The 26,977-nt window shown below is 43.2% G+C and overlaps 1 protein-coding gene across 4 annotated transcripts in view; it reads right to left on the bottom strand.

Annotated features, from left to right (window-relative positions):
• The window catches only part of Mrtfa (myocardin related transcription factor A), a 169,762-nt gene that overhangs the window by 69,850 nt on the left and 72,935 nt on the right, over positions 1-26,977 (bottom strand). The window contains exon 1 of one of the 4 annotated variants that reach the window (XM_029469512.2): positions 18,347-18,866. The exons of the other annotated variants lie outside the window; for them this stretch is intronic. Within the exon in view, the coding sequence (XP_029325372.1) occupies positions 18,347-18,392 (46 nt within the window). The 5' untranslated portion in view covers positions 18,393-18,866. Of the gene's footprint in view, positions 1-18,346; positions 18,867-26,977 lie in introns of those variants that run through there. 4 annotated transcript variants of the gene reach the window in all.

Below are 26,977 nucleotides of genomic sequence, written 5' to 3'. Positions count from 1 at the left end.
GATTCTCCCACTGAGGACTCAGAGTACGAAGAAATTATACGAAAGTGAAAAATATAATGGGAACTGCTTGTAGCCAGTGGTGCCGTAAGCAGCAGGGCAGAGACAAACCTGGCTCATCTGTCAGTTTCTGCTCAGTGCCTGAGCTTGATTAACAAGGTATGATTCACTAATTTTCCAGTTAATTTGCCTTATGCTTAATTTTTTTGTTTTGGTTTGTTTTGGTTTTTCCCGAAACAGGGTTTCTCCGTACAGCCCTGGCTGTCCTGGAACTCACTTTGTAGATCAGGCTGGCCTCGAACTCAGAAATCCGCCTGCCTCTGCCTCCCGAGTGCTAGGATTAAAGGCGTGCGCCACCACGTCCGGCTTTATGCTTAGTTTTTTAAGCTGAATAAAGACAAAGGGAGAGCATTGGCAGTGTGTCAGGCAAGCCTGAGACTGTCACGCAGCATCTCCTCCCAGAGGTTGTCCTCAGGAAGGAGTGATGCTCACTGAAGAGACCAATGCTCTGACGACACTCATGCCAAAGCCACTAGATACAAAGAGACCACAGACACGAGTCTGCACCTGTCTACCCAGCTTCTTCAAGGTTGGCATAAAGAGGAACCCACAGAAACACTAGAACCTTGGACACTAGCATCCGGTCACACACACCGCCAGGCACCTAACCACCACCCTATCCGGTCACTCCTCATGGACTATTATCAGTCAAAAGGGCCTCCAGTTCAGAAGCATCTTTCTGCCTGGCCATGAGAACCACTGTGGGAATGAGAAGTCAAGAGCTTTGAAAAGAGGAGGATTTCTCAACTTCATTCCTTTGGGATATGTCACAGCCAGGAAGACAGAAATCGGAAAAAGCAGCTTTCACAGGCTGCCAGAGCCATGTCCGATCCCAAGGGATGGTTAGCCAGTGAGGTTCTGTGGAGCTGATGTAATGCTGGCAGAGGTTCACATTCTATGGTTGAGCATGTAGCCTCTTGATATTTAGCTCTGGGGCTAGAAGGGATAATATCCTGAAAAGCCAAGAAACCCATAACCTTAACACCACCCCACAACAATCCACATTTAAGAGTAATTTGTAAACTTGAACTGATCCATCTTTTCATGATTAGTTTACAAAGGCTTTTGTTAAACTAAAAGTTTCTAAATCTTACTTTATGTAACTCTTTTGCTATGAAGAGAAATCTCTAAAGAACGTCTAAAGGACAAAGAAAATTTAGAGAGCTTAAAATAACAAAAGAATGAAAAGAAAGGGAGGTTTTATAAGGAGTACAGCCGATCCGTGGCGTATTAATCCTCGGCCAGAACAGCGAGGTAAAGCTGCCTATGTTATTATGAAGACAGCCTTTGAGACAGTCTAAGCCGGAAGTTTCCAAGAGCCCCACACTCTCACAGAAACCGTCAATCTTAGCCTGGGCAGCACTCTGCCATGCAGGAGGGAGCCAGCAGCAGACTCAAAGCAGAAGAATTGGACATAAACACTCTTGGTTTGTGCATGAATTGTTTAGCTTCCAAAAGAACCTACCAATCGAAACTGTTAAGTATTCTGACTTAAATATGCCACAATGATCTCCCAAGGCCTGGACAAATCTAAGTATATCAAAAAAGAAACTTATTTTTTAAAGATAGGTTCTTACTGTGGAGTTTTATTACTTAGCCCAGACCAGGGCTTGCTTAGTGCAAACCAAGCTGGCCTCAAAATCACAGAGTTCTTCCTGCCTGTACTAAAATTAAAGGCTCATATCACCACTCTTCAATGGAAAGAGATCCATTAAAGCCCCAATCAAAACACAAACTGCTTCCAAGCACACACATATTACCTTCTTAGGGACTTAACAGTCAACTCTCAGTTCAACACCAAGCTGAGATGAAGCTAATGATGCAAACACAATCACTAGGTATATATAGATCTTCACACTCTCACAAAAAACAAGGATTTTGCTTCTCAAATTGATTTAGAAGTTAATGTTTTCTGTTTGTTTAACGATCCTCTCAATTGTATGAAGGAACTAAAGAGTCCTTGTTAATAGGACAATTTATATTGGTCTTTGGGCGAGTGTTATTCTATAGGAACTGTTGGGCTAGACACATGACTTTCTTCTTCCCAATCTCTACAATACTTCATGTTCAATCTGTTCATTCAGAATATATATTTATACAGTGTTTAATCCTAGCAGATGGTTGAAACAGTTAAAATTCACTGTGACAGAAAGAAGACCTAAGTTCAAATCCCTAACAACCATGTAAAAGCCAAGCAGAGCTACACAATGGGAGTACCTGCTGCAAAAATAAAGCAGAAACAGGGTGTGGTAGAGGAAGGTGGATCTCTAGGAGTCTGAGGTCTACATACTGAGTTTCAGGCCAGCCAAAGGCTCCTTGGTGAGACCCTGTCTCAAAGAGGAGAGCAGAGGTGCACAGCGAGAGGAGACACTCAGGTGCCCCCTGTGCTTCCCTTTTCTTTTTTCTTCTTCTCTGAGACCAGGCTCTGCTTGAACTCACAGATGTGCCTCCCTCTGCCTTCCTGAGCCCTGGGATTAAAGGTGTGCACCACCACCACCTGGGTGTTGCATGTTTCTATTCAATTATAAACATTAGAAAGCACAGGAGAAGCCGCACAGTGGTGGCACACGCCTTTAATCCCAGCACTTGGGGAGGCAGAGGCAGGTGAATTTCTGAGTTCCAAGCCAGCCTGGGCTACACAGTGAGTTCCAGGACAGCCAGGGCTACACAGAGAAACCCTGTCTTCAAAAAAAAAAAAAAAACAAATAAAAAATACAAGAAACAAAAATCTCATAAAACAGGGGGCAGTTATGAGCACCTGCTACACTTCCAGAGTACCAGGTTCAATCTTCAGCACCCAATGGTAGCTTACAATCATCTGTAATACACTCCCAGGAGAGCTAAAGCCCTCCTCTGGCCTCCTCAGGCTTCAAGCACACATATGGTATACAAACATACATGCAAGCAAGACACCCATACACATACATTTAAAATAAAGCCTTTAATAAAAATTTCATAAGCATTAGTCTCAAAGTATGTGCACAATGAAGAAACAGAGAAGGAGAAAGTATGAGGAGAGAGTGAAGAGCCATTCCTTGAGACCTGAAGGGCAGGCAGGCAGGAAGGAATAAAGCAGGTTAGAAACTGAGTGAAAGGAGATGAAGCTAGGAAGCAAGGGGAAAGTGCAGGAGGTGAGGTCAGAGGTGGGCAGACAGAGAAGCCACACACCAGCAAACTCATTGTGGCAGAACACAAATATTCCAGACTAGAAATTATTCACACTTTTATTCTTGTATGTTTGTTCTTTTCAAGACAGGGTTTCTCTGTGTAGCCCTGGCTGTCCTGAAACACGCTCTGTAGACCAGGCTAGCCTCGAGTTTGGAGATCTCCCTGCTTCTGCCTCCCAGATGCTGCAGTTAAAGGTGTGGTGGTCCAGTTTAACATTCCATGCTAAGCCAACCAGAATCTAATCCATATGCATGCGGAGCATCACACTTTCCCTCTAGGTTCTCAAATGCCTTTCATGTAATACTCAGTATGATTTAAATTCCGTGAAAAATGGACTGTATTTCTGACTCTCCGGAGGGGTGGGCAGTAACTCAGTTATTAAGAAGCACCTCAGAGCCTTCTGAGGTAAAAGGGAAGAAGCTGGAAGCACCTTCGCAACCAGAGCCACGGCACAAGTCCCCTCTTCCAATCCACAGGCACCGTGTTTAGGTTCAAACACACAACACTAACTCACTAAATAGCACCATCCCTCACCTGGAACATGTAAAAACTTAGTACAAGTGAGCTTCTAAGTGAGGGTGGTTTGCTGTATACCCACTGATTCCCAAGCAAGCTCCAATGTAGAAAGGAGGCTTGTCCCTTTGCGGAGAGAAGGGCTGGAACAACAGACTTTAAAAGAAAAAGTTGGAAGGTTTCTACTAACAGGTCTATCAGTGTGTGTGTGTGTGTGTGTGTGTGTGTGTGTGTGTGTGTGTTGGGGAGGAGCCACAGGAACCTAAATGAAGACAGGTGGGTTACACACCAGGATAATGGAGCAAAGGAATCCAGATGATCAGAATTGTCTAGCAAGAGCTACCATAAAATGATGTAAAGGATTTGAGGTTTGTTCTAAAGGAAAAGCCACTTTCTTTCGAGGTAAAAGCCGGGATTCTGAAGCCAGATCACCTGGATAGACCCTTAGCTCCGTCTTACCTCCCCAGGTGTGGCAGTGGGCAAGTTTCAGACCCACTCTGTCCCTCAATTCCCTCTTCTGTAAAATAGCATAATAAGGGCATTGAGTTCAAACAGCTGCTGTGAGGACTATGAGAGTTATGGAAGCTGGAACACAGTTCCAAATTGTGTGAGTGTGGTTTATAATAAGAAGGACATATTTGGTCTTCATCCCCACTCCTGGCACTGAGCTACTAATTAATGGGAGCTTGGCATTTCCTAAGAAGTAAGAGCGACCAAGGTACAGGCAGCTTTTGTGAATCACAGCAAGCCTGTACTCTGAGTGCAGCCTGGCACAGTACTTAGGAAGGAGGCTGACTGTAGTCAGATCCAACCACACAGAAGACTAAAACCTGAGTTCTCCCTGGGTCAGAGAGGGCCCAGGTTCTGAGTATACCAACAGCCAGCTGGATGTGGTGGCATGCATCAGTAATCTTAACATTTGCAAAGCTGAGGCAGGAGGATCATGAGTTGGGGGTCACTGTGGTTCACGTTTTGAGGGGAAAGGGGGAAAGCACCTATAGCTAGTGATTTAATTAATTGTACCTACATAGGAAGCCTCTATAAACATCCACAAGTAAGGACAGGGTCAGAGAGCCTCCAGGCTGCCAAACACATGGAGATGCTGAGGGGTGATGTGCCCAATGAAGCCACAGACCCCCATACACAGCTCATGCCTTGTCTTGTATGCCTTTTCCTTCAGCTGCTTCTGAATTATATTCTTTTAAATGAATGTAACTGTAGGTGAATGGCCTTCCTTAATTCTGTGGACCATTCTAACAAATGATCCAACCTGCACAGAAGACTGTGGAAACCTCTGATTTACAGCCATGTCATGCAGAGACCGTGAGCACACGCTGTAACCCCAGCACTCATGACTGAGGCTGGAGAGTCTGTGGGACTAAGCTCTGTGCTCATGGAGTCTGTACTCACCCCAGGCAGCTGGGCTGGTGTCAGAAAACCAGAGGACTGGTTGTTGTAGGAAGAGAGGACCAGGGACCCTCAATCTATTGTCAGTGTTTAGTAGCAGAATACAGCACAGGTGAGCTCCTTCCCACACATGGCAAACCCAACTCAGGCACCAGCTACCACAGTTGTTTGTTTGTTTTTTTCTGAGACAGGGTTTCTCTGTATAGCCCTTGCTGTCCTGGAACTCACTTTGTAGACCAGGCTGGCCTTGAACTCAGAAATCCACCTGCCTCTGCCTCCCAGGTGCTGGGATTAAAGGCGTGCACCACCACCGCCCGGCTGCTACCACAGTTTTATAGACTTTGCTGGAACTCCTCATAAAATGCACTCAAATTCTAGAGTGTGCTTCTTGTGTATACGGCTGTGTTTTGCTTACCTCCGTGCTTCCCTATTTGGTGTCTATTTAAGAAAAGCTGTTTTTAACCCATCAAACCTAGGAGGAAAACAACAGAAACAAGATTTGTGCCTACCATTCATCCCTTAAGTACTAAACTCAATCCCCAGCACTGGGACAAAGGAAAACAGCCATCTGCCACGTGGCAGAGTCTACCCTGGGCTTGGACACAGAGGTATGTAAGAACTGAGAGCGAGGGCAGGTGGAGGGTGGGAGGAGAGAGGCTCTCAGAGATGGTTCATCTCAGAGATCCCTCTCAAACTATGGCGTGTTTTTAATAACATTTATTTAGACAGCCTACTTCTTGGCAAGAGGTTGGGGTGAGAGCCAGAGGCAATGTAGGTGGGAAAGAAGTTCCCACACTTGGCCTTGGTTGTTTTTAACATCACCCAGGAGTGTGAGCCATGCCCTCTCTTCACAAGAAATTCTAACAAACCTCCTGGGCCCAGATTAACTGAGGCAACCACCTCCATTTGTTATACCAATGGGACAGTCGGCAACCTGCACCTAAGAGGCAAAGAATGCGTCAAAAGAGCCTAGACAAAACAAAGCAAACAAACTAAAAAACAGAGCGATTGCACCCACTCCTGGGTTCTGAAAAACAGAGCACACAGCCATGGGAGGCCAACATCAGAAGGCACGGCTGACAACCCAGTCACCCTGGAACTCAGGGAAGGAACACAGCACCCCTGATCTGACTTTTCCTTGGCTTAGGTTCCTAAGGACTGAGTGAGTGTTCCTACCTAAAGGTCACTTTAAACTTGCAATTATACAGTCTTATAAATTTTAGAAATCAACTTTATTGAACTTTAGATGGACCCACCCACGTTGCAGCCTAGAGCTCACGTCCAGGACAGTCATGGCAACAGGTAACTCTCAGAACCGTTCATTTCATCCAGCCATGAATTGTGTTCTCCTTCCACTTGTTTGTTACCCAAAAAACCTGCATAATTTTTCCTCAAAAATTTTTTTTCTTTTGAAATGGGTCTATGTTGGCCACACTGTTCCTGGTCACCTGCTTCAGCCTCCCAAGTAGCGGAGACTACAGTCACACGCAGAACCAAACTAGCTGTCACAGAATTTAAACCCAGGCTAACTTACACACTGCACAGTTCATCAAGTGTCCTAAGCACCACATACTTTCATTACCAGTCAACAGGCACTCCCCAGCCAGTCAGCCTCGTCCTCCCCAGGGCCTGGTGCCCACTCAACTAGCCTATGCAAGACAGATTTAATGCATTCAGAACATTCCATATAAACACAATCATGGTGTGACTCCTTTTGTACCTATCTTCATTCACTTGGCACACTATCGTTTTTATAAGCTTTATTTACCTTATTTCATGTGCATGAGCTTTTTGCCTGCATGTATGTCTGCATCAAGAATGTGCATGGTGTCCCAGAAAGTTAGATGACAGAGCTGAAATTGGGAGTTAAAGACAGCTGTGAGCTGCTACATGAGTTCTGGGAAATAGAACCTGGGTCCGCTGCAAGAACAGCAAGTGCTCCCAACAGCTGAGCCATCTCTCCAGATTTGGCATAGTATCATTAAGGCTCACTGATTTTGTAGCAAATGTCAGTAGCATGGCTACAGTCTATTATATGGTCACATCACACTTTAGGTTTTTTACCATACGATGGTCACTTAGGTTGTTTCCACGTTGGATATATGATTAATGCTGCCAAGAGCTTTTCTTAAACATTTATGTATTTGTTTGTGAGTGTAAGTTTGAATACATGGGTGTGTAGGACATATGTGGAGGTCAAAGAACAACTCGTGGGAGTCAATTCTCTCCTTTACTATGTGGGTTGCAGGGATCAAACTCAGGCCATAAGGGCTTGTCAGTCAGCATGCACCTTTACCCACTGAACCATCCTGCCAGCTCTTCAGGGAATATTTGTGTACAAGTTTTTGCACAATATTTGACTTTCTTAGGATGAAAGTAAAAATGCTAGGTCATATGGGCTATGTTTTAATTTTTTGAAAAGCTGCCAAACTGTCTGCATTTTGAAAATTAAACTTTTATTTTGAGCTAATTATAGATCTACACATGCCTGTAAGAATAGGGCGAGCCACACATCCCTCACACATTACAGAGCCACATACAGTACTACTGCAACCAGTGAGAGGGACAGTCAGGAATGCCTCCTTTCCTGCCTGGCCCTCTACAGATGGTGTACAATTATACCCTCACCATCCATCCTCAGACTCTGACCAACCACAATCTCATCTTACTTCTAAGTTTTGCCAAGCCTGGTGGTGTAGGCTTTAATCCTGTCACGGGAGATGGAGGCAGGCAGATCACTATCGAGTGCAAGGCCAGCCTCCAAACAACAACAGAACCAAGCTAAGTTTATGCAAATATCACACAATATGCAACCTTTCTCATGCTGTAACTGTCTTGGGAAATATTTATCGGGACTTTCCCGCACAATATAGCACTCATCTTTAAGAGCATAAGCAATATTTCAGTCAGTATTTTTTGTTTTTATCAAGACAAGGTTTCTCTACGTAGCCCTGGCTGTCCTGGAACTTACTCTATAGAACAGGCTGGTCTCGAAATCACAGAGATCTGCCTGCCTCTGCCTCCCAAACACTGGAACTAAAGGCATGCACCACCACTGTCAGGCCGGCAGTCAGTTGTTTTTGGTTTTTTGTTTTTGTTTTTGTTTTACAAAAAGATTGTGTATGCCTATGCATGCACATGCCTATATGTGTGTATACCCACAGAAACTAGGAAAGGGCACTGTATACCTGGAGTTATCCTACATGGGTGCTTGGAACCAGACTCAGGTCCTCTACAAAAGCAACAAGTCTCTTAAACATCTAGCCACCTCTCCAGTCCCATCACGGCCTACATTTAAAAAAAAAATGGGGCTGGGGATATAACTTGGTGATTAAGAGCACTGGCTGCTCTTCCAAAGGACTTGGGTTCAATTCCTAGCACCCACACAGTGGCTCACAATCATCTGTAACTACAGATCTAATGCCTTCTTCTGGCCTCCATAGGCACCAGACAGACATGTGATGCAGAGACATACATGTTGGCCAAACCCCCATTTAAATATAAAATTATAATTAAAAATATTTATTTTAAATTTATTTATATATGTAGGTATCTACAGAAGCCAGAGGCGTTGGAATTATGGGCAGTTGTGAGTTTTTGTTATATAAGCTGGAAATTTTTATAACAAAAGATGATCTTCTGAAAGACCCATCTTTCCAGGCCCCACAGCCTCCATTTTTAAGAATGTCATATGAATTGGGTGTGTGCACTTAGATAAATCTGGTTCCTTACATTTTATACAGTGTTTATAACTTGTGTTGGTAACCTGTGAATTGGTAACTTGTTCACTGTTATTGCTAGTTATTCTAGTTTGGATTACTACTTGCCAACAACCATTTAGATGGTTTCCAGTTAGAGTCCTTAGAAGCTAAATAGTTACAGGCCTTCAGCACAAATGTGTGCTTTTATATCTTTTGTGTAAGGATCTAGAGATTGGATTGCTGGATACTAAATATCTTCAGCATTGTACTGACTTGCCTTCCTAGGCCATTACGAGCCATTTTATATTCCATACCGTGCCTCCCCCTGCTTCACATTCTCACACACTTGTAACTAACAGTCCTTCCCATCTGAGCTATTCTAGTACGTGTGTGCTGGCTTCTTTTTGTGGCTTTCATTTGTATTTCTATATTGACCAGTAACACTTAGGGTCTTTCCAGAAATGATTGTTAGCATCTTTTTTTTTTCTTTTGACAGTCTCACCACAAATATGGAGACACAGAGAGCTGCTGCCTCTGCCCATACCTGCCCAGCATCACATAGAACGAAGTGTCCTATTCAGATGTTCTATCCATTCTTTACAGAGTTCTGAGAATTCTTTATAACTGAATGTGTGACAAGTGACTGTAATTCTAGCACTCAAAAGGCTGAAGTAGGAAGATCAGAAGTCCAAGATCATCCACCTCTATCACAGTGAGTTCAAGGCCAGCCTGGGCTACATGAGATCATGAGTGTTGACCCACTCCCCGTGTCTCACCCCCCCCACCAAAAAAAAAAGAAAGAAGGAAGTAAATTAACTTACTTAACATTAACATTTCAATTCTTTGTTTTAGTCTCCATTATTCTGTACAAAGCACAGGCAAACAATCTGAGAACAGCTTTCTGGCAAAGAACACAGGATTAAGATTTTCAAACTCCTCGATAGGGGATGTGGTTAGTGTTTGATCCTCAGAACTGCATACCTGGGCTTGGTGGCACACATCTACAATCCCAGCACTCAGAGGATAGACACAGCAGGGGGTCAAAATTCAAGGTCACCTGAGAGACCTTGCCTCACCTTGAGACCGAGATGGGGTGGGATGGGGGTGGGGGGTAAGGGGAGGAGAAGATTTTCAAAGAACAACACTTATTTTGGAAATTAACTTTTAATAATTAAAGCATATTATACTAATGTCATCATTTTATGTTTAAAAGAAGCTGCATCATGATTACCCATCAAAACATTTAAAATCTAACTTGGTGTTTTCAGCTTACAAAGCCTTCTCAGCGGTTTAGTCAAGTGAGTGTAGGTTAGTGTGCAGAGGAAAGATCCACAACTCTGCCAAGAACACGGTTAACACAAACACTGCAGAGATAAATTTCAATAAATCTTAGAAAAGAGAAACAAAGGCAAAATGTAAAAGGGATTTCTACAAACAAGTCAGTGGGAACATGGCGTATGAGATGGCATGCCCTGTGCCACGGAATGTTTGCTCAGCTCAGTGCTTGACTTCACTAAACCCACAGCTTAGGCTACTCTGAGACATCATGCTTTCTAGCCACTTCCTCCTCGTTTAGCCAACTACACGTGCACATAGGTGTGAAAGTTTATATGGGATTTATATGAACAGAAATATTCACCATAGAAAATCAGAAAGATATAGGAAAACACAAAGGCCCAAAAAAGAAAATCTCTCATCAAGTCCAACTTTCTGAAATATCTGCTAGTTTTTGATGGACAGCCCCCCAGCCAGCAAGCCCACCAGCCCATACTCCCTCCTTTCCTCCTTCCAAGTCACAGTCTCATATAGCTCAGGCTGACCTCTCTCTCACTGTGTTGCTGCAGAAGATAACCCTGAACTTGTAATCCTTCCAACTGCCTCTACCAGTGACTGAATGAGAGGCACAGACTCCTGTCCCCCAAAGCTGGGGACTGAGGCCAGGTTTCTTCCATGATAAGCAAGCACTCTGAACTACATCTCCAGCCTCTTATTATTTTAGACAAAAACATGGAAAACATTTTTCTATACTTTGAATATACTTGTTAAAAAACAAGTATTTTCCTATCTTTTAGTTTCCTTAAAACAATTTCTTAAAAGTATTTTAAGACTAAAGAAAATAACATTTAAAAAATGCATAGTTGCCAAATACCAAGGGAGCTGTAGTGAGTTATCAGAAAACCCAGGAAGAAACCTTTTCCAATTATTATAGTTATATGTGTATATATGCATGATATGTGCGGGCATATATACACACATATCCACCACTGCATGCATGCAGAGGTCAGGGGAGGGTTGTGGAGTCAGTCCTCTCATCCTACCACCATGTGGGTTCTCTGCACCCAACTCAGGTTTCCAAACTTGCTCAGCAAGTGCCTTTGACCACTGAGTCATCTCTCCAGCCCGAGAATGAAAACTTACACGCACTAAATACAATTTAGAATCCCCCACACATGGCATTTTCTGTGTCTTAGGAACTGTGAGAAGCAGCACTTTACATATACTAAACAGTCCCTGGGACAGGCAATGTTGCGTTACTAGTTTATGAATGAGGTAACAGGAACAGAAGCCAAGAAATGCCCATTGAAGCTAGCTTTGAGTCAGAAACCCAGCCACCCCTGCCGCCCCACCCCCACCTCAAGTGCTGGGGCCTGAACACGGAGGAGGGCTGCTCACTGGGAAGGCAAGCACTGCACACTGCAGCCCCAGCCTGTGCTCTGCACTTGCACTTCTTACAGCTTTCTGGTGTTCTTCTTTCCCCTTTCTAGTTACTGGGGACCTCAAAGACCATTTGTTTTGCAGGTTACATCTATCGGTATTTCACCTTGCAAGAATGTAAAACAGAAAGCACTGTAACTTTTCACATCTAATTAGCTTTTCTCATATAATTCTACATTCATCTGCTGGAAAACTCCATCATGTAGCTTTAGAAAATGCATTTTACACGCATGAGACCATAACACTAAAAAACAAAAGGTAAACCACACTTCAGAATTAATATAAACATTCTGATCTTGCACCCTTTGAAGGCGCTCAGGACATTAAAGCATCTTCAACCACATCCTGAAAGCCACCTCACTACACTTTAGTCTCAGCTGGGGCCTGTCACACAATGACTTCAAGGCATGCTCTGACATTCACAAAAACCAAGGCAAGACACCAGCCTAGGTCTCCATCAGCAGATGGTCAGGTAAGAAGCTCGTGATTACATTTACATACACGAGGAAGGCATTTTATTCGGCTATAAAGGACAACCTAATTGGACTGAGGTGGCTGAGAAGATAAAATGTTTGTCATGCAAGCATGAACACCTTTAGAACCCAGCCCAGTAAAGAGCTGTGACTATAATCCAAGTGATGGGGAGGCAGAGACAGGAGAATCCCCATAAGGTCTCTGACCAGCTGATAATGAGTGAGCTCCGGGGCAGTAAGAAATCTTATCCCAAAAATTAAAAAACAAACAAACAAGGTGGAAAGGAAGAAAGGAAGACACCCACTGCCAACCTTTGCCTCCATACATATAAACAAATACGTATCGCTCTTTCTCTCTCTCGCGCGCGCACACACACACACACACACACACACACCAGAATTATGTCATTACCAGGTAAACAGATGGAATAGAATACCACCATGCTAAGTGAAATAGCCCCAGATTCTAAAAACAAAACAAACCACCATAATTTCTCTCCTACACAGAATCTAGACATATGTATGTGTTTGAAATAAGAGGACACCAACGATGGGGAGATGAAGGATTGCAAAGGCAGAGGGGATAGCAAGGCCACTAGGGAGGTAATCATATTTCCTCTACTCCCACAATCTAGATGTAACACGTGTGCACATACATGACAGCAGAAGTGAAGCTCTTTGGAAGAAGGAAGGTACCCAGAGGCACGGAGGGAGGAGCAAATATGAGTAAAGTCAGTATTTTGATATGGAATAAAAAAATGATAATAAACCAATTACTTTGTACACCGACTAAAAACATTAATAAAAAAGGAACCTCTCACTGTACAAAAAGCCACATTCTGAGGAACATACTTGTCTAAAAGACACTGCAACTTTTATTGCCATTTATTAAAGATCATCATACACTAACTATATCCAACAGTCACATACAGAGAGCAGGGCTTTGAGGACCAGACCCCATTCGGTGTCACATTCTGTAAGAAACTGATAGATAAGTCGTGAGTCTGTCACATGATAAATGGTGTGAAGAAAATGATACAAGGTTTTCCAGTTCTTGGCCAGAGAAGGGCTTACTGAGAAACTCATGCTTAAGCTCGACAGGGAGAACACCACGAGCAAGCGAGCAGTGCTCCACGTAGGAGGACCAAGCAGGAGAGATTAGCACAGAGCTGAGGCGGCAGCAGCACTGAACGAGCCAGCATGTTTGTGCAAAATGAGCGAGGGAGAACAGCCGGGGTGCTGGAGACACACTGCTCTGGGAGGATCAGTGGGATCAGCACAGCCTGCAGATGAGAGCCACCAGCAGGTTCTGAGAGGTATCACCTGACTTTAAATGGATCATGAAAGTAACTAAAAATCTAAACAACTTGGGTTTATATGAAGAGGGCTGTTTTGTTGGGAGTCTTTTTTTCTTTAGAACCCTTGTCTTTTTCTTCTTTCTTCTTTCTTCTTTCTTCTTTCTTCCTTCTTCCTTCTTCCTTCTTCCTTCCTCCTTCCTCCTTCCTCCTTCCTCCTTCCTCCTTCCTCCTTCCTCCTTCCTCCTTCCTCCTTCTTCTTCTTCTTCTTCTGATTTATTTATTTTGTTAGTCCACTGTAGCCATCTTCAGACACACCAGAGGAGGGCATCAGATCCCATTACAGATGGTTGTGAGCCACAATGTGGTTGCTGGGAACTGAACTCAGGACCTCTGGAAGAGCAGTCAGTGCTCTTAAACAATGAGCCATCTATCTCTCCAGCACCCTTGTTGGAGTTTTAAAATTACATTTGTATTTATTTAGTCCCATTTCATGAATGTTAAGGACAAAGGACAACTTGTGGGAGCCAGTTCTCTCCTTCTAACATGTGGGTCCCAAAGATCAAAGTCAAGTCATCACGCTTAATGGCTTACCCACTAAGCCATCTTACCAACAATTTTGGTCTTTTTTGTGAAATGGTCTCAACACTGTAGCTTAGGCTGGCCTGGAACTATGTAGTCTAGGCTAGATCTGAACTTGGGAAGCCTCCTCCCTTGGCCTCCCAAATAGTAGGATTATAGAAATTTAAACCACTAGAACACAGAGATGTGTTCCATCTCTTACTATGTGTCTTCATGCTTTTGAGTTTTAAGTATCCTCTATAGATGTGAAGCAAGATCATAGTGATTAAATATTACCCACTATATATTATGGTAGTATATATTTTTCACTACTGCATCTCTCTTCATCAGTTTAATTTCTTCTTGTGTAACCCTTCTGTGCCCACTCTGCTGCTACCATGTACTCAGTGGCTGCATGACAGTAAGCAGGCCCCAGACACTGTGAGCTCAGCCCAACACCGCCCTTCACCTTAAGAAGTACAAGGCAAAGGAAGTTGGGTTGAGTGTCGGTGGTAGCACAAGGCCTTTAGTATTTTCCCTTGTTATTAAAAAGAAAAACTTCTAAAATAATGTCTGTAGTATTCATAAAAGTGAGGCTCCAAAAAAGTAAGACTGTATACGGCTCATCTTTGTTGAATTTGGCATTGTTTTAATGAAGCTAAGATTGTGGTTCAGAGTCTTGACAGCCTGCTTCATCCAGAGAAACAAAGGATGGGGAGACACGAGAGGTGGAGGAGGAATTTAGATTCCTTTGATCTGGATCTTAACTCGAGAGGGCCCAGATAAATCAGTGAGTCAGAGAGAGGGCAATGAATGTAAGCAGAGCGCCTAGGACAGCTGTCTGTCTGCTACCTGTCTTGTGAGATCATCACCCAGGCCAAAGAAGACAGGGCAAGATGGAGGGTAGACAGTGGTAGGTCTGCGGCATTGTGACCTGACTTCCTAGGGGTGGGAAGTAAGCACCCAGACATCAGGGGGTTTATCTCCTCTGGTCCTCCTTCCCTCCTTTCCTCTTTTGAACTAGTAACCCTCTATCTAGTCCTGGCTGTCCTGGAACTCAATATCTCAGGCTAGCCTCAAACTCCCAAAGATCCACCTGCCTCTGCCAGTGCTGGTATTAAAGGCCTGTGGCACCAAGCCCTGCCTTTACCTTCTCTCTTAACCCCACCATCTCCGGGGGTTCATATCTAGCCTCATACACTGGACATCTCCGGTGTCTCTGTAAATATCTTGAAGCAGAAAGAACATTGGGAAGACAGTGAGGACACAAGTTCTCCTCCCACCACTGTCACAAATTACATGACCTAACCCCAAATAAACTAACCCCAAAGGCCAATTTCCTCTTTTCAAAAGAAAAAGAGGACAAGAAAATACCCAGGGTTTCCTTCAAGCTCTGCAGTTCCTTTAGAAGAAATCAGGGTGTTTCCAAGCCCACAATGTTGAGAGCTCACAGACCTAAAAGCAGGTGACATAGGCTGAAGGTTCTGATGTTTTTGATCTTCTCTCTAGACTTATGAGTGGTGTGTGTGTGTGTCTGTGTGTGTGTGTCCTAAGAGAGTACCATGTACCAAAACGGGCAGGATTTAATGTGCTACTGTCCCTGTGCCTTGGCTTTTCCCCAGCTTTCATTGAAGTGACTGCCATCCCCTATTCTGCACATTTTGTTTTAAAATGAACAGTGCAGGGAAAACTGCCATGATCAAGGAGTAATAAGTCAAAGAAATATTTAGGAGTTAAGTACAAAGATATCAAAGAGTAAGGAAGTTAACAAACAAAGGAGAAACTTGTTTAATTAATGAATTTTTTTCAATAGGCAATATTCAAGTGGTGTAAAACATAAAAGGATCCAAAAGGACATTAAGAGCAAGCGTGTCCAGTAAGTGTGCTTACACAGGCTATGCTCTGCTTCTTAGGTTGAGTAGTAGGAGTCATGCGTTTACATATGTGTCAAAGTGTATACACCTATTGCATACCTATATATCCTTTTGCATGTATAGCATGGTCTCAGAATAAGCTCAAAAGACCACACACCCTCTGTCAGGCCTGAGCTCTAGCACGCCCCCATTTTGAAAGACATCAGTCAATGCTGTGGCCCTATCTTATTTATTCCCTTAGGGCCAGCTTCAGAAATTTTACAATGTCCATTCGAGTCACTTTCCAATTGTGACAACCCAGACAGACTCCTATGGCAGTGACACAAACTCTAGTCATGGCTTGATTGGAACACTAAGGTCCATATAAAAACCCACATCCTCACAGACAGGGCACACTACAAATTCAGAGAGGCAAAAGAATGTCAACTTTGAAAGCCACAAAGCTTTGGATAACGACTGGCTAAAACAAAGGATGATGGCCACTGGATTCATTTATTTATGGAAGAAAAGATTACAAAATACTTTTACAAAAATCTTAAGGGCTTTGCGTATTAGTCAGGAGAACTAAGTCAAACAAAGTTCCATCATTCCTCAGAAAATAAATTAGTGTCTCTCATGTGCCACCACAGGAATCCACATACAGTGATTTGCTCTTAAGACCAGTAAGTGGGGGCTGCCCATAGATGACAGCGGCACGCACACCGCTGCCTGTAACAGCAGCTCCTGCACCCACAGGGACACAGCCACACAGATACATATACCCATAATTAAAGATAAACTTCTTTCAATGAAGCAAAGTGTACCACAAACTATTATGTCCAATACCAACATTTTGCATCTTCAGTTATCTATGAAGGGTTTAGTTGTTTTATGATGTGAAAGGCATGTCTCTTAGAACGCTGTGAAGGTGCAGATTAACACAGTGCTTGGCTTGTAACAAGATTCACTGTTTACTGGCATTTCAGAGCAGATTCTTTTCATTTTCTGTCAAAATGGTAACTGCATCACTCTTACAATGGGCTTGTGGCTATGGCACTCCAGCATAGAACAGTAAAGACAAAGTCCGTATCTATCGACCCTTGGTCCTACCTGTATCCACGGCCTGTCACTTCACCTACACTTGTCTTACACACTGCTGTCCTTTGAAAGTTTTATGAAGTAGCTGGTGTGACAGATGGGTGACCAGCCCTGCCCAACACATGCTGTAGGAAAACCTACTCTGAGACAAGAAATGACAAAGAGCAGTCCTTCCTCTCCCTTTAGAGCTAGGAACACTGGAATTATCTCAGAGGAAGAAGAGGCCTTTAACTTGCACTGTGAAATGTTATTGTCTAAGATACCTACAAATAAAAATGATCGAAAAGAAAGGGCTCAAATATTAAAATCTGCCCCTGAAGTAAAATATGCACTTGGCCTCACATGGCAGAAAACTGGAATACAGGTGGGAGAAGAGAGTCAGTTTAACTGGGAGCACCTGAGCTACCCCATCAGAGACAGATGGGAAACACCCAGCTAAGCACACTGTTTGTTTGGAACACAACGCTCCAGAGATCTGTGGGAGCAAAGGGAAAGAGAACCTGGAATGCACAGCACATAAGAACAGAACAATTCATATGATAAATGACTCATTATGGCTGACTGTAAACCAGGAAGAAGAGAATGGTAGTGGATCCTTCTTCCCTGGCCCTTCCTGTCCACAGGCGCAACCTGTAATGTCTTCAGCTGATGTGTCCCTGGGTCTGACAACACTCACTCTAAGCACTCCCCAGGGAGAATGGAGACCACCATGCCAGTGACTGTGTCAGCATCACCAAAGAGTTTCGTTCTCTGCGTGGGGCCAGGGAACGGGGTAGAGGGTACAAATGCCACTTGTGTGTATCTGTCAGAAAACACTACAGATTACAGTTTAGTAGAAGTCTAAAAATAAGAAAGGGAACATTCTCTATTTTTAGATATCTGACTTACAAATTTTAAAAACACCAAAAGTAAAAGAAACCATTAAAAAAAAACTATCTGGCATTTTTAAATGTTTTAAGAGAAGCTTTGAATTAGAAAACTATTTTTAGAGATAGAATTTCAAAAATCCTGCATTCTTTCTGTTAACTGCTTCCCTATCTGTAAAATTTAACCCCAATCCTGTGCTTTATCAAGAGAGTTCCCATAGATGCTTAAAGATGAAATGGAAAGGTTTTAGAGAGAAGAGAAAGAACAGTGGAGGAGCCCACAAAGGATACTTTCACAGTGACATAAAGAGCAGGCTGCAATTAAAGACAGCGTGTGAGGCAGCAAAAGCAATGCAATTATCTTCCTCTAAAAGCAGTGATCAAATGGTTAAAGAAAAACGAACAGCTCTCCTTGCTGAGTCCTCCTCAGATCTGGGAGCATCTAACTCAAACCTGAGTGTGATAACTAGAAACCGCAATTAAAGAAAAAAATTAAAAACAGTAAAAACCTGAAAATGAAATAGTACAGGATAATTTAATGTTTAAGCTTCCCACCTCAGCCCAGTGCTAACACAAATGTATTCAACCATCTTAAAGACGCCCGTGGCAAGTGAGCTTTGCAGGAAATAAGGGAATTACCTGACTGCACAGCCATCATCAGCATCTCAGGCTCCAGCAGAGTCATGACGGAGTCTTCACGGAAACAGATCACAAATACAAAAAGTCCAAGTCACAGGGAAAGTCTAAAAAGACCACAGCAAGCTTTACCAACTCAGTGTCATGCCTGTGCGCAGAGGAGAGGTGAGACCTCACTGCTCTTCTCCGGGAAGATACCAACTCTCCACCCTTCAGGCGAGTCAAGATGGCCCAGAGTTGAGTGAGTGCAGACAGGAAGCCCAGCTCCAGAGAAGACCTGAAGTTCGTGGTTAGAGCAGTGGCTCCTCCCCGCCTGTCCTCGCTAGGGGCAGGGGAGGGGCATAGAAAGACAGATCAAACTGCTTCCCTCTCTTAAAAATGGGAAGACAGGTTTTATTCAAAACTCTACTAGAAGGAACTCTGGGGCTAACGCAGTTTCTTCGGACAACAAAGCAAACAGAATCCAAGCTCAGTCTCATGAGAGAAACCCTCCGAGATCAGACACGCATTAACATATAATACAAATAAACACATATTCAGCATAACTTTGCAGAGGATTCCAACAGCCTTGCATACGTGGTGTTTACAGGCAACAGCTAAGAAAGCTGATTATTTAACTACAGGTCAACTGTTTCCCCACCCCCTCTCCAATTAAAAAATGTTTTCAAAAGCCAGAGCGGCAATCTGTTTCTCACATCTGCCAGTCATCCTAAAGAGCCCCTCACTGCTCATGGGGGGACATGCTAGCTGTGGACGGACAGAATGCCACAGATAACCTTCCTAAAATGCTCTATGACCATGCTGGAGTATGGCATATATGTGAAAGAGTCCCTTTCCTGATAACCTTCGGCCTTTCCCTAAAACAAGGAGCAGCTCTTCGAAATGAGAATAGACGAGGGCATTTTGCTTTCCTGGGGGAGGAAAAAACACAAAACCTAATATCCTTTTCAATTACAGGTAGAAATTATTTCATGCCTCAATAAAGGTCATTTATCCCTTTTGCAGTTTTTTTTTAAATAACTGATACAATAAAATGATATTAAGATGCTTCTGGGCAATTTGATGGACTTTTAATAAATATCAGGAAACTAGGAAGCTGTTGGGCTGTTATCTAGAATTCCTGACTCTTTCTGGTGAAGCACTCTAGGGCAAGCCTGGCCCAGTGGATGCCTCCATGCCTACAAAGTCAAACAAGTAATAAACGCAAGCCCTGGGAGACCTTTTAAAAGAACAGTTTCACAAAGAAGGCAAGGCACAAAAGAAAGGGCAATGCAGATTTGGTGCAGGGAGGTTGGTTCTTTCTCACTCCAAGAACACGGTGTTTAAGAGCCGAGCTCTATATAGAGCTCAGGGAATGACTCAACAGGCAGTGGAGTGGCAGCCAGTGTGGGCGCACGCTGCTTTGGAGGCAGCGCATTCTCAAGGCCCCCTTCTGGCAACCGAGCTCCAACTGTCATATGAAAAATGAGAGAATTTCAACTGGGATTGTTTAAGAGTCTGGTCAGAGGTTAGTAACGTGGAGGAGCATCCCTAAAAGGCCGAGTCATCCCTTTGAACCCCTGGAGCTGTACAATACGCCGTGAGGGGTTGGTTGGTTTTGTTTCCTTCGTATGAAGCAAGCTCTCGCTCACAGTTCTGTACTTGGAGGAAATTACAAATTGCAAGATTTCTGCATAAAGACTGAGAGAAGGGCACAGACTGTGGCATCCCTGCCATAAGAAGTGCTGACAATGAATGCTGTGCGCCCTCAGGAGACTGGGACAGTTGTGTGGTGTTGGACAATAATGGGAACCGCAGGTTTCAGCTGATCTCACTTATTTACAGCAAATCCTACTGAGAATGAATTTGGGACAGAAGGAACACAAGAAAGAAAAGCTGTTTTAAAAAACAGAAATCTAAAAACGTGATTTTTTTAAAATCCCAGAATCCAACTGCTATTTGCCTAGCAGTTGGATTCTGCTTTTATTGTGGTGGCTGCTCTCACTTGTCATCTTGACTACATCTGGAATTAACTTAAAACCCAAATGGCTGGACACACCCAGGAGGGACTGAAGTAGGAAGACCCACTTTTGATCTGGATCTCTGAGGTGGGAATATCCACCTCTAATCTGGGCCACACCTTCTGCTGGCAGCCTACATAAAGAACATAGGAAAAGGAATTTGCTCTCTGCCTGTTTGCTCTCACTCTTGCTAGCAAGCCCATTCCTTCACTGGCTTTTAGAAGCTACTTCTTCACCAGCTGAGCCACGTGGACTGGATCAACCATGGGATTCTCAAACCTTCCATTGGTAGACAGCCACTGCTGGCTTAGCAGGACCTCAGCCTGTAAGGTAGTTTAGTAAATTCCGTTCAGACAGATAATAGTTAAATGAATGGTAGAGCCATTCATTCTCTCACTCTAGAAATTCTGTTCCTTTAGAGAACACTAATACAAACATCTATGCATCTATCCACAGTAACTGTGCAAACAGACCTTAGGAATAGGCTTTCCAGTTCCAAAGTATTGGATTCAAAGTATTGAAAGCTTTTCTTCCATATTTTTTGTGTAAATTGGTAATATTTCATAAAAGAACTGAAAGATACACTGATAAAGCATACAGAACTAAAGTATACATTCTCTACATTGGGCCACAGCCCCCTGGGGACAAAGGACAACCACACGGGAAATAAAATGAAAGCTTTGTGCCTTTCCAATCATGACACTCTAGCTAACCGAGGCAAACTTAACATGAGCCATGCGCTATTACTGCACTAAAGGGACATGATCCTACAAATGCCAGTATAGTTCTTAAATGCTTGGCATGTTTTGGTAATTCCTTAAAACATTTAAAGAATGTTAAATAAGATAACTTTGCATATTACACATGGGTTTCCTTCCTACCCCATCAGATGCCAAAACCCCCAAAGGCCTTTGGTCTTCCAAATCTGGAAGAACCAGCCAGAGAGGTGATACAGACTCAGAACCTAACACCCTGGTAACAAAGCAGAAAGACTGAAAGGTATGTACCTGGGGCTACATAGTGAGATTGTGACTTCAAGGAAGAAAAAAAGCGGCGGGGGGGGGGGGGGGGGGGGGGAGAGACCAGCCACACAGGCAAGCAGTGTTTACACTAGACACCGTGAGAACATCAGTGCTTCCATACTCTTCCTGCCTCCTTCAGCCTCCCCCTTAGAGTTACCAATGATGCCTCCCTCTGCCCCTTTCAGGACACCTTTCCTTTCTTTTACACACTCCCAGGGCAGTCTCATCCTTCCCGAATGTTTGAACTTCCAACTAAATTTTAGCCCATGTCTAACTCTGACATCACCTTTAAGTCTGCAACTATTCCTCTCTACTTGACTATCTTAATTAAGCACATATGTCCAAAAGCAAGCTTGTAGTATCATCACCCTGTACTGCTCCCTGCAAGGCATGCCTTTCCCTTTCTCAATTACATAGATCCCAAACCATAAACTTATGCTCTGCCCAGCCCTGAACCACTAATGAGTTACAAAATGCAAAATTAGTTACCAAATGGAATTGATTACATCATAATATATTCCTCAAAGCCATTTTTTATTCTTTTTTTTATTTTAATTAGGTATTTTCCTAGTTTACATTTCCAATGCTATCCCAAAAGTCCCCCATACCCACCCCCCCATTTTTTATTCTATCCCTTCACCTAGTACTTCATTCCAGGCCTTTCAATGTTGCTCAATGTCTGCAAACAGTTTTAACTTACAGAAAAGTTAAACACATACAAAGACAGGAAAGAAGCGTGTACTAAACTGCTTCCATTCCCACCATTCCCCTTGAACTCCTGCCCATGTGGCCACACTTGTTCTATCTGCCCTTCTGTGCTCCTGCCACCACAGAGCACCCATCAACAACATGTCATGCCAAAGGAAATCCAAGGCATCCAATTTTCTATAGAGAGAGAATGCAAAACTATCCAATATAACGGCATACCAAAATATTTTAATCCCTTAATATGATCAACTATCTAACTAGTATTCAAATTTTTACCACACCAAAATATTTGTAATCCCTTAATACAAACAACTATCTAAGTAGCGTTTACATTTTCCCACTCATCTCATACATTTGTAGAAATGGACTTACTCAAGTTGGAGTTCATAGGTGACAACACATTTCCTCTCACTGATATGTCTCTTACATTTCCTTAATCTTGTACTTTCTTCAAGAATGTAGGCTGGCTTTCCACATTTTGGATTTTGCTGTTTTTTTCACAGCACTGATCTATCCCTCCTCGTTTCCAGTTATTGAGAGTTAGATATAGAACCCCAATCTAAGTTGAGTTAAATCTTGGGGCAGAAATATGTCATAAACTCTCGTTCCTACCTCAGCTGGGCCACAGTGGCATGACCCACATACACAGCCTGCATAGCAGGGGTGATCTGATGGGATGACCAGGGAATGAAGGAAGGACAGACAGGCTGGGCACTCCAGGTCCAGCAGCAGCCCAGCACATTTATGTGGCTGAGCAAGAAGGCAGGTGTATTATACACAACTGAACAAGGTTGTAGACAGGTTAGCTACACTCAGTAGGAGGTCTCCATAGAGAACAGTCTCAGGTCTCAGACATTTGGGAAGAGAAAGCTCTGGTAGTTTCTACATACACATGTCAATTGTTAAACTGTTAATTGTTAAACTGTTCATAAACACTTGTACTTGGACCAGAGGGAGACATGACCATTCCCACAGGTCTGAGGCACTGGGTTCTTGGCATGGCCATGCCCACGCCAACAACACACATTTAACACACTTCATCCTCTCCCCATACAGCAGTAACCATTCATTCATTCATTCATTCATTTCTAGGCATGGTCTTAACTCTGTAGCCAAGCTGGACTCAGATGTGTAGCAATCCTCCTTCGGCCTCCTCAGGGCTGGGTGACAAGCATGAGTCACTTGCAGTGTTTCTCCTGTTGTTTAAATGGAGGTCAGAGGATAACTTGTAGGACTTTGCTGGTCCTGAGAATCATCTCAGGCCGCAGGTGCGTTCACCAGCCCCTGAGGTAAATTCTTAACTGGGCTGTTCCTGTCCATGCTTCCTGTATTGAGACGGTCCTAGTTACCAACTGACTCTTTTGCTGTCATTAATTTTTTCTGCTTTATCTTATTCGTTTAGATTTGTTAACTTTATTTTTAAGTGACTATGTGTCTGTGTGAGACTATACTACACGTGTGCAGATGCCCCTCGGCCAGGAGTTTGATCTGTTATCCTAACATCTTGTGTTTTTCCTTTTAAAAGATTTATCGTTTGTAAATGAATTGGCTCATATAACTTGTTTAATCTCTCCCCCCTCTCTCTTTCTGTCTGTCTGTCTGTCTAAGTTAGACAATGAGATCCTCATTTACCTTGATTATTCTCTAATACGTTAGAACACAGTTGAAAAGAGTCCTGGAATAATTTTTTCAACATTAAAATAGTCAAACACTTTAAGTCAGTACTTCTGTAAAAAGTAGAAACTGTTTTAAATACCCAACTGGAGAGAGAGAAAAAAATATTCAACAGAGTATGAAAACCTTAAGCTACAAGGCTAAATGGAATCAGGGCCCATAACACACAAGTCAGCGGCGATGATGCAGGAGGCATACCGAATGCTGACAGCGGGCTTCTCTGAGATGTGGGTGGACCTATGAGAAGCCAGGTTTTTTGTTTCTACTGTTTATTTTTTTGGAGTGGGGGTTCTATGTGCTATCTGTTCACTAGGAGCCTGCCTTAACATCTGATGAATAAGATGGAAAACTGATTATCTTTAAGACTGGGATAAAGTAGTTTTAGAAAAGTCTCTAAGTCACTTTATAAATAGTCATTTAATGAATCTTAAGATTTGGACATTTTCAAGTGAGACTAAGTCTGGAAAAGCTTTGAGACTCCTGAGGAACATAGCTTTTAAACTCTCTTTTCCTTACCCAAGAAAATATTATAATTTAGATCTGACACTGCCCACTCAAGACTTTCACCTCTCTCAGCGATTAACTAGCACCTCCTGTGCAGCTCTGCGGTGCGCAAGTGTACTGGCATCCCTCACAGCAAACACGGAAAATTGGCCCTTTCTCCCCTGGCAGTTTACATGCAAAATGGAATGAGGACTTCTTAAGTCACTCAGAGAGAGGAGGAAAAGCCACATGGAAGGAGTAAATATAACCTTTTCCCGCCCATTCTGTCCTGTCCTTCCCTCATGCAGCGCGGCCCACCCCACTCAGCACCCTAGAAAACAGACCGGACTAACTCTTTCAGGAAAATACTTGAGATCAGCTAGCGAGAGGGAACATTTGCAACGGTATTTAATATAGGAAACATTTAAAGGGAGATGGAGGGCGGAGGCTACAGCCAGCATGCAGGGCCCAGGTTCAAGTCTCAGGGCCACAAAATAGGGTAAAGTAAATGGAACAAAACATGTGTGAGAAATAAGAAATTATAATTTTCACATAGGAAATTATAGAACTTCACACAGAAGCTCTGATACACCAGAGAATATAGTCACAAGACAATAATCTAAAAATACAATTCTTGTAGTTTACAAGAATCCCTACAGAAATATTGGAATTCATAAGGAAATGCAAAAAAAAAAAAAAAAAAAAAAAACCAAAAAGAAAAAGCCAAGCACAGATGAGAAATTCACTCTTGGAAAAGAACAAGGTAGCAGTTGCTTCCCCCATGTAGCACAGTTCATTCCAGTTAGCAGAACTCAAACTGTGGGAAATGCAAACTGTCCATCCTCAGTGTATTATAAGGTATTATTATACACATATCAAGATATCTAAAACATCAACAGTCCGAAACTAGGAACAACACAAATATCCACAGAGGAATCTATCTATCTACCTACCTATTATCTATTGAGACAGCATTTCTCAGTGGAGCCCTGACTGTCCTGGAACTGGCTCTGTACACCAGGTTAGCCTAAAACTCAGGAGATTCCCGATTTCTTCCTTCTGAGTGAGTGGATTAAAGGCATGTGTGACCACGAGCAGCTTGTGGAACAAATGAACAAGATCTGTCTGTCTGTCTGTCTGTCTGTCTATCCATCCATCCATCTATGTGTGTGAGGAAAACAGAAACAGATTTTTTCTGTTATGCAATAGTTATCCATGTAAGCCTGTAATACCCAGCAATGAAAATGGATAAATCACAGATGTGCACAAGATAATGGAATACTAGCTCCGATGAGCAAAAAAAGAATGAAGAATCATTTCAGTCATACATATTTTAAGTAACCAATATATATTACTTAGGAGTGAACATAGTTAGTAAAAGAAAATCATAACATATCCATTCACTGGGTGCCGGAGCTTCTTGAGCTGGAGTCAGAGAACTGGCACACTGCAGAGATGGCTGTCCAGGTTGTTCTAAGCTCAGGGGGGACACTGTGTCCTTTTAGGCTCAGATGCTCAGCTTCAAAGTAGACAATGGAGTGCTATGAAGACAGGCCATGGACTTTTCTTACCAAGTGTTTCCAAGTCAGGCCACCAAGGTCGAGGTGAAGCAAAGGCACTAAGGTAGCAGTCCTCAGCGTGTGGGTCAGGACCCCTTTAAGTCACACATCAGATATCCTGCACGTCAGATGTGTACATTACGATAACAGAAGCAAAATTACAGTTATGAAGTAGCGACGAAATGAATTATTGTCGGGGCCACTACAGCATGAGGAACTGTATTAAAGGGTCGCAGAAGCAGGAAGGTTGAGAAGCACTGACCCAAGGGAACCTACTCGCCAGTAAACAGGAACCAGGAGCTTGACTACCAACTGCCCCTGAAAGACGCCTTCCTATGCACAGCTCTTCCATGTAAGATACAAGTGAAACAGATCTGAGAACGCAGTGCTCTCACTTCTCTACACACAGCACAGCTGTGCACATGTCAAACTCCAGACTTCCTCTGCTCTAGAATGGCAGGCGCACTGTCTTGCATCACAGTCACTTCAGGGATTTTCCACTTCTGCTCCTGCCCTGAACTCCTGCAAAGGTGTTAAAAAAAAAAAAAAAAAAAGCCTCTGCCTCAGGACTGAGTTCTCAGAGGAAGACAATGGAAGGAGGAAGTAGAAAGACTGAGGAAAAGGTCTAATCGGAAAAGGTTAGATGACAGGTTAGACAGACAGATGTGATGAAAAATGCCAAGAGTAATGTTAGCAGAGGAAGGCTTTCAAATGTCTGGGATAGGACTAGAGGGCCACGCCATCCATAACAAACAACACTGACAAATTAGAAGGGCAGTTTCAGGTGAAAGTGTAGTGGTGAAATCTCTAGGATGTGAATGAAGAGTAGAGACAATGACCAAGTGTCTTAGTTAGGGTTTTACTGCTGTGAACAGACACCATGACCAAGGCAAGTCTTATAAAAAACATTTAATTGGGGCTGGCTTACAGGTTCAGAGGTTCAGTCCATTATCATCAAGGTGGGAGCATAGCAGTATCCAGGCAGGCATGACACAGGCAGAGCTGAGAGTTCTATGTCTTCATCCAAAGGCTGCTAGTGGAAGACTGACTTCCAGGCAATTAGGATGAGAGTCTTAGCCCACACCCACAGTGACACACCTACTCCAACCAGGCCACACCTCCAGATGGTGTCACTCCCTGGTCTGAGAATATACAAACCATCACCAAGAGTCTGGCTGAGCATACCCC

This window comes from Mus caroli, unplaced genomic scaffold (genome assembly GCF_978045245.1).
Source record: "Mus caroli unplaced genomic scaffold, Mus_caroli_1 scaffold_16, whole genome shotgun sequence".
In the NCBI taxonomy this organism is placed as follows: domain Eukaryota; kingdom Metazoa; phylum Chordata; class Mammalia; order Rodentia; family Muridae; genus Mus; species Mus caroli.
The sequence above is the reverse complement of the archived record's forward strand: the minus strand, read 5'-3'. Positions and strand labels throughout refer to the sequence as shown.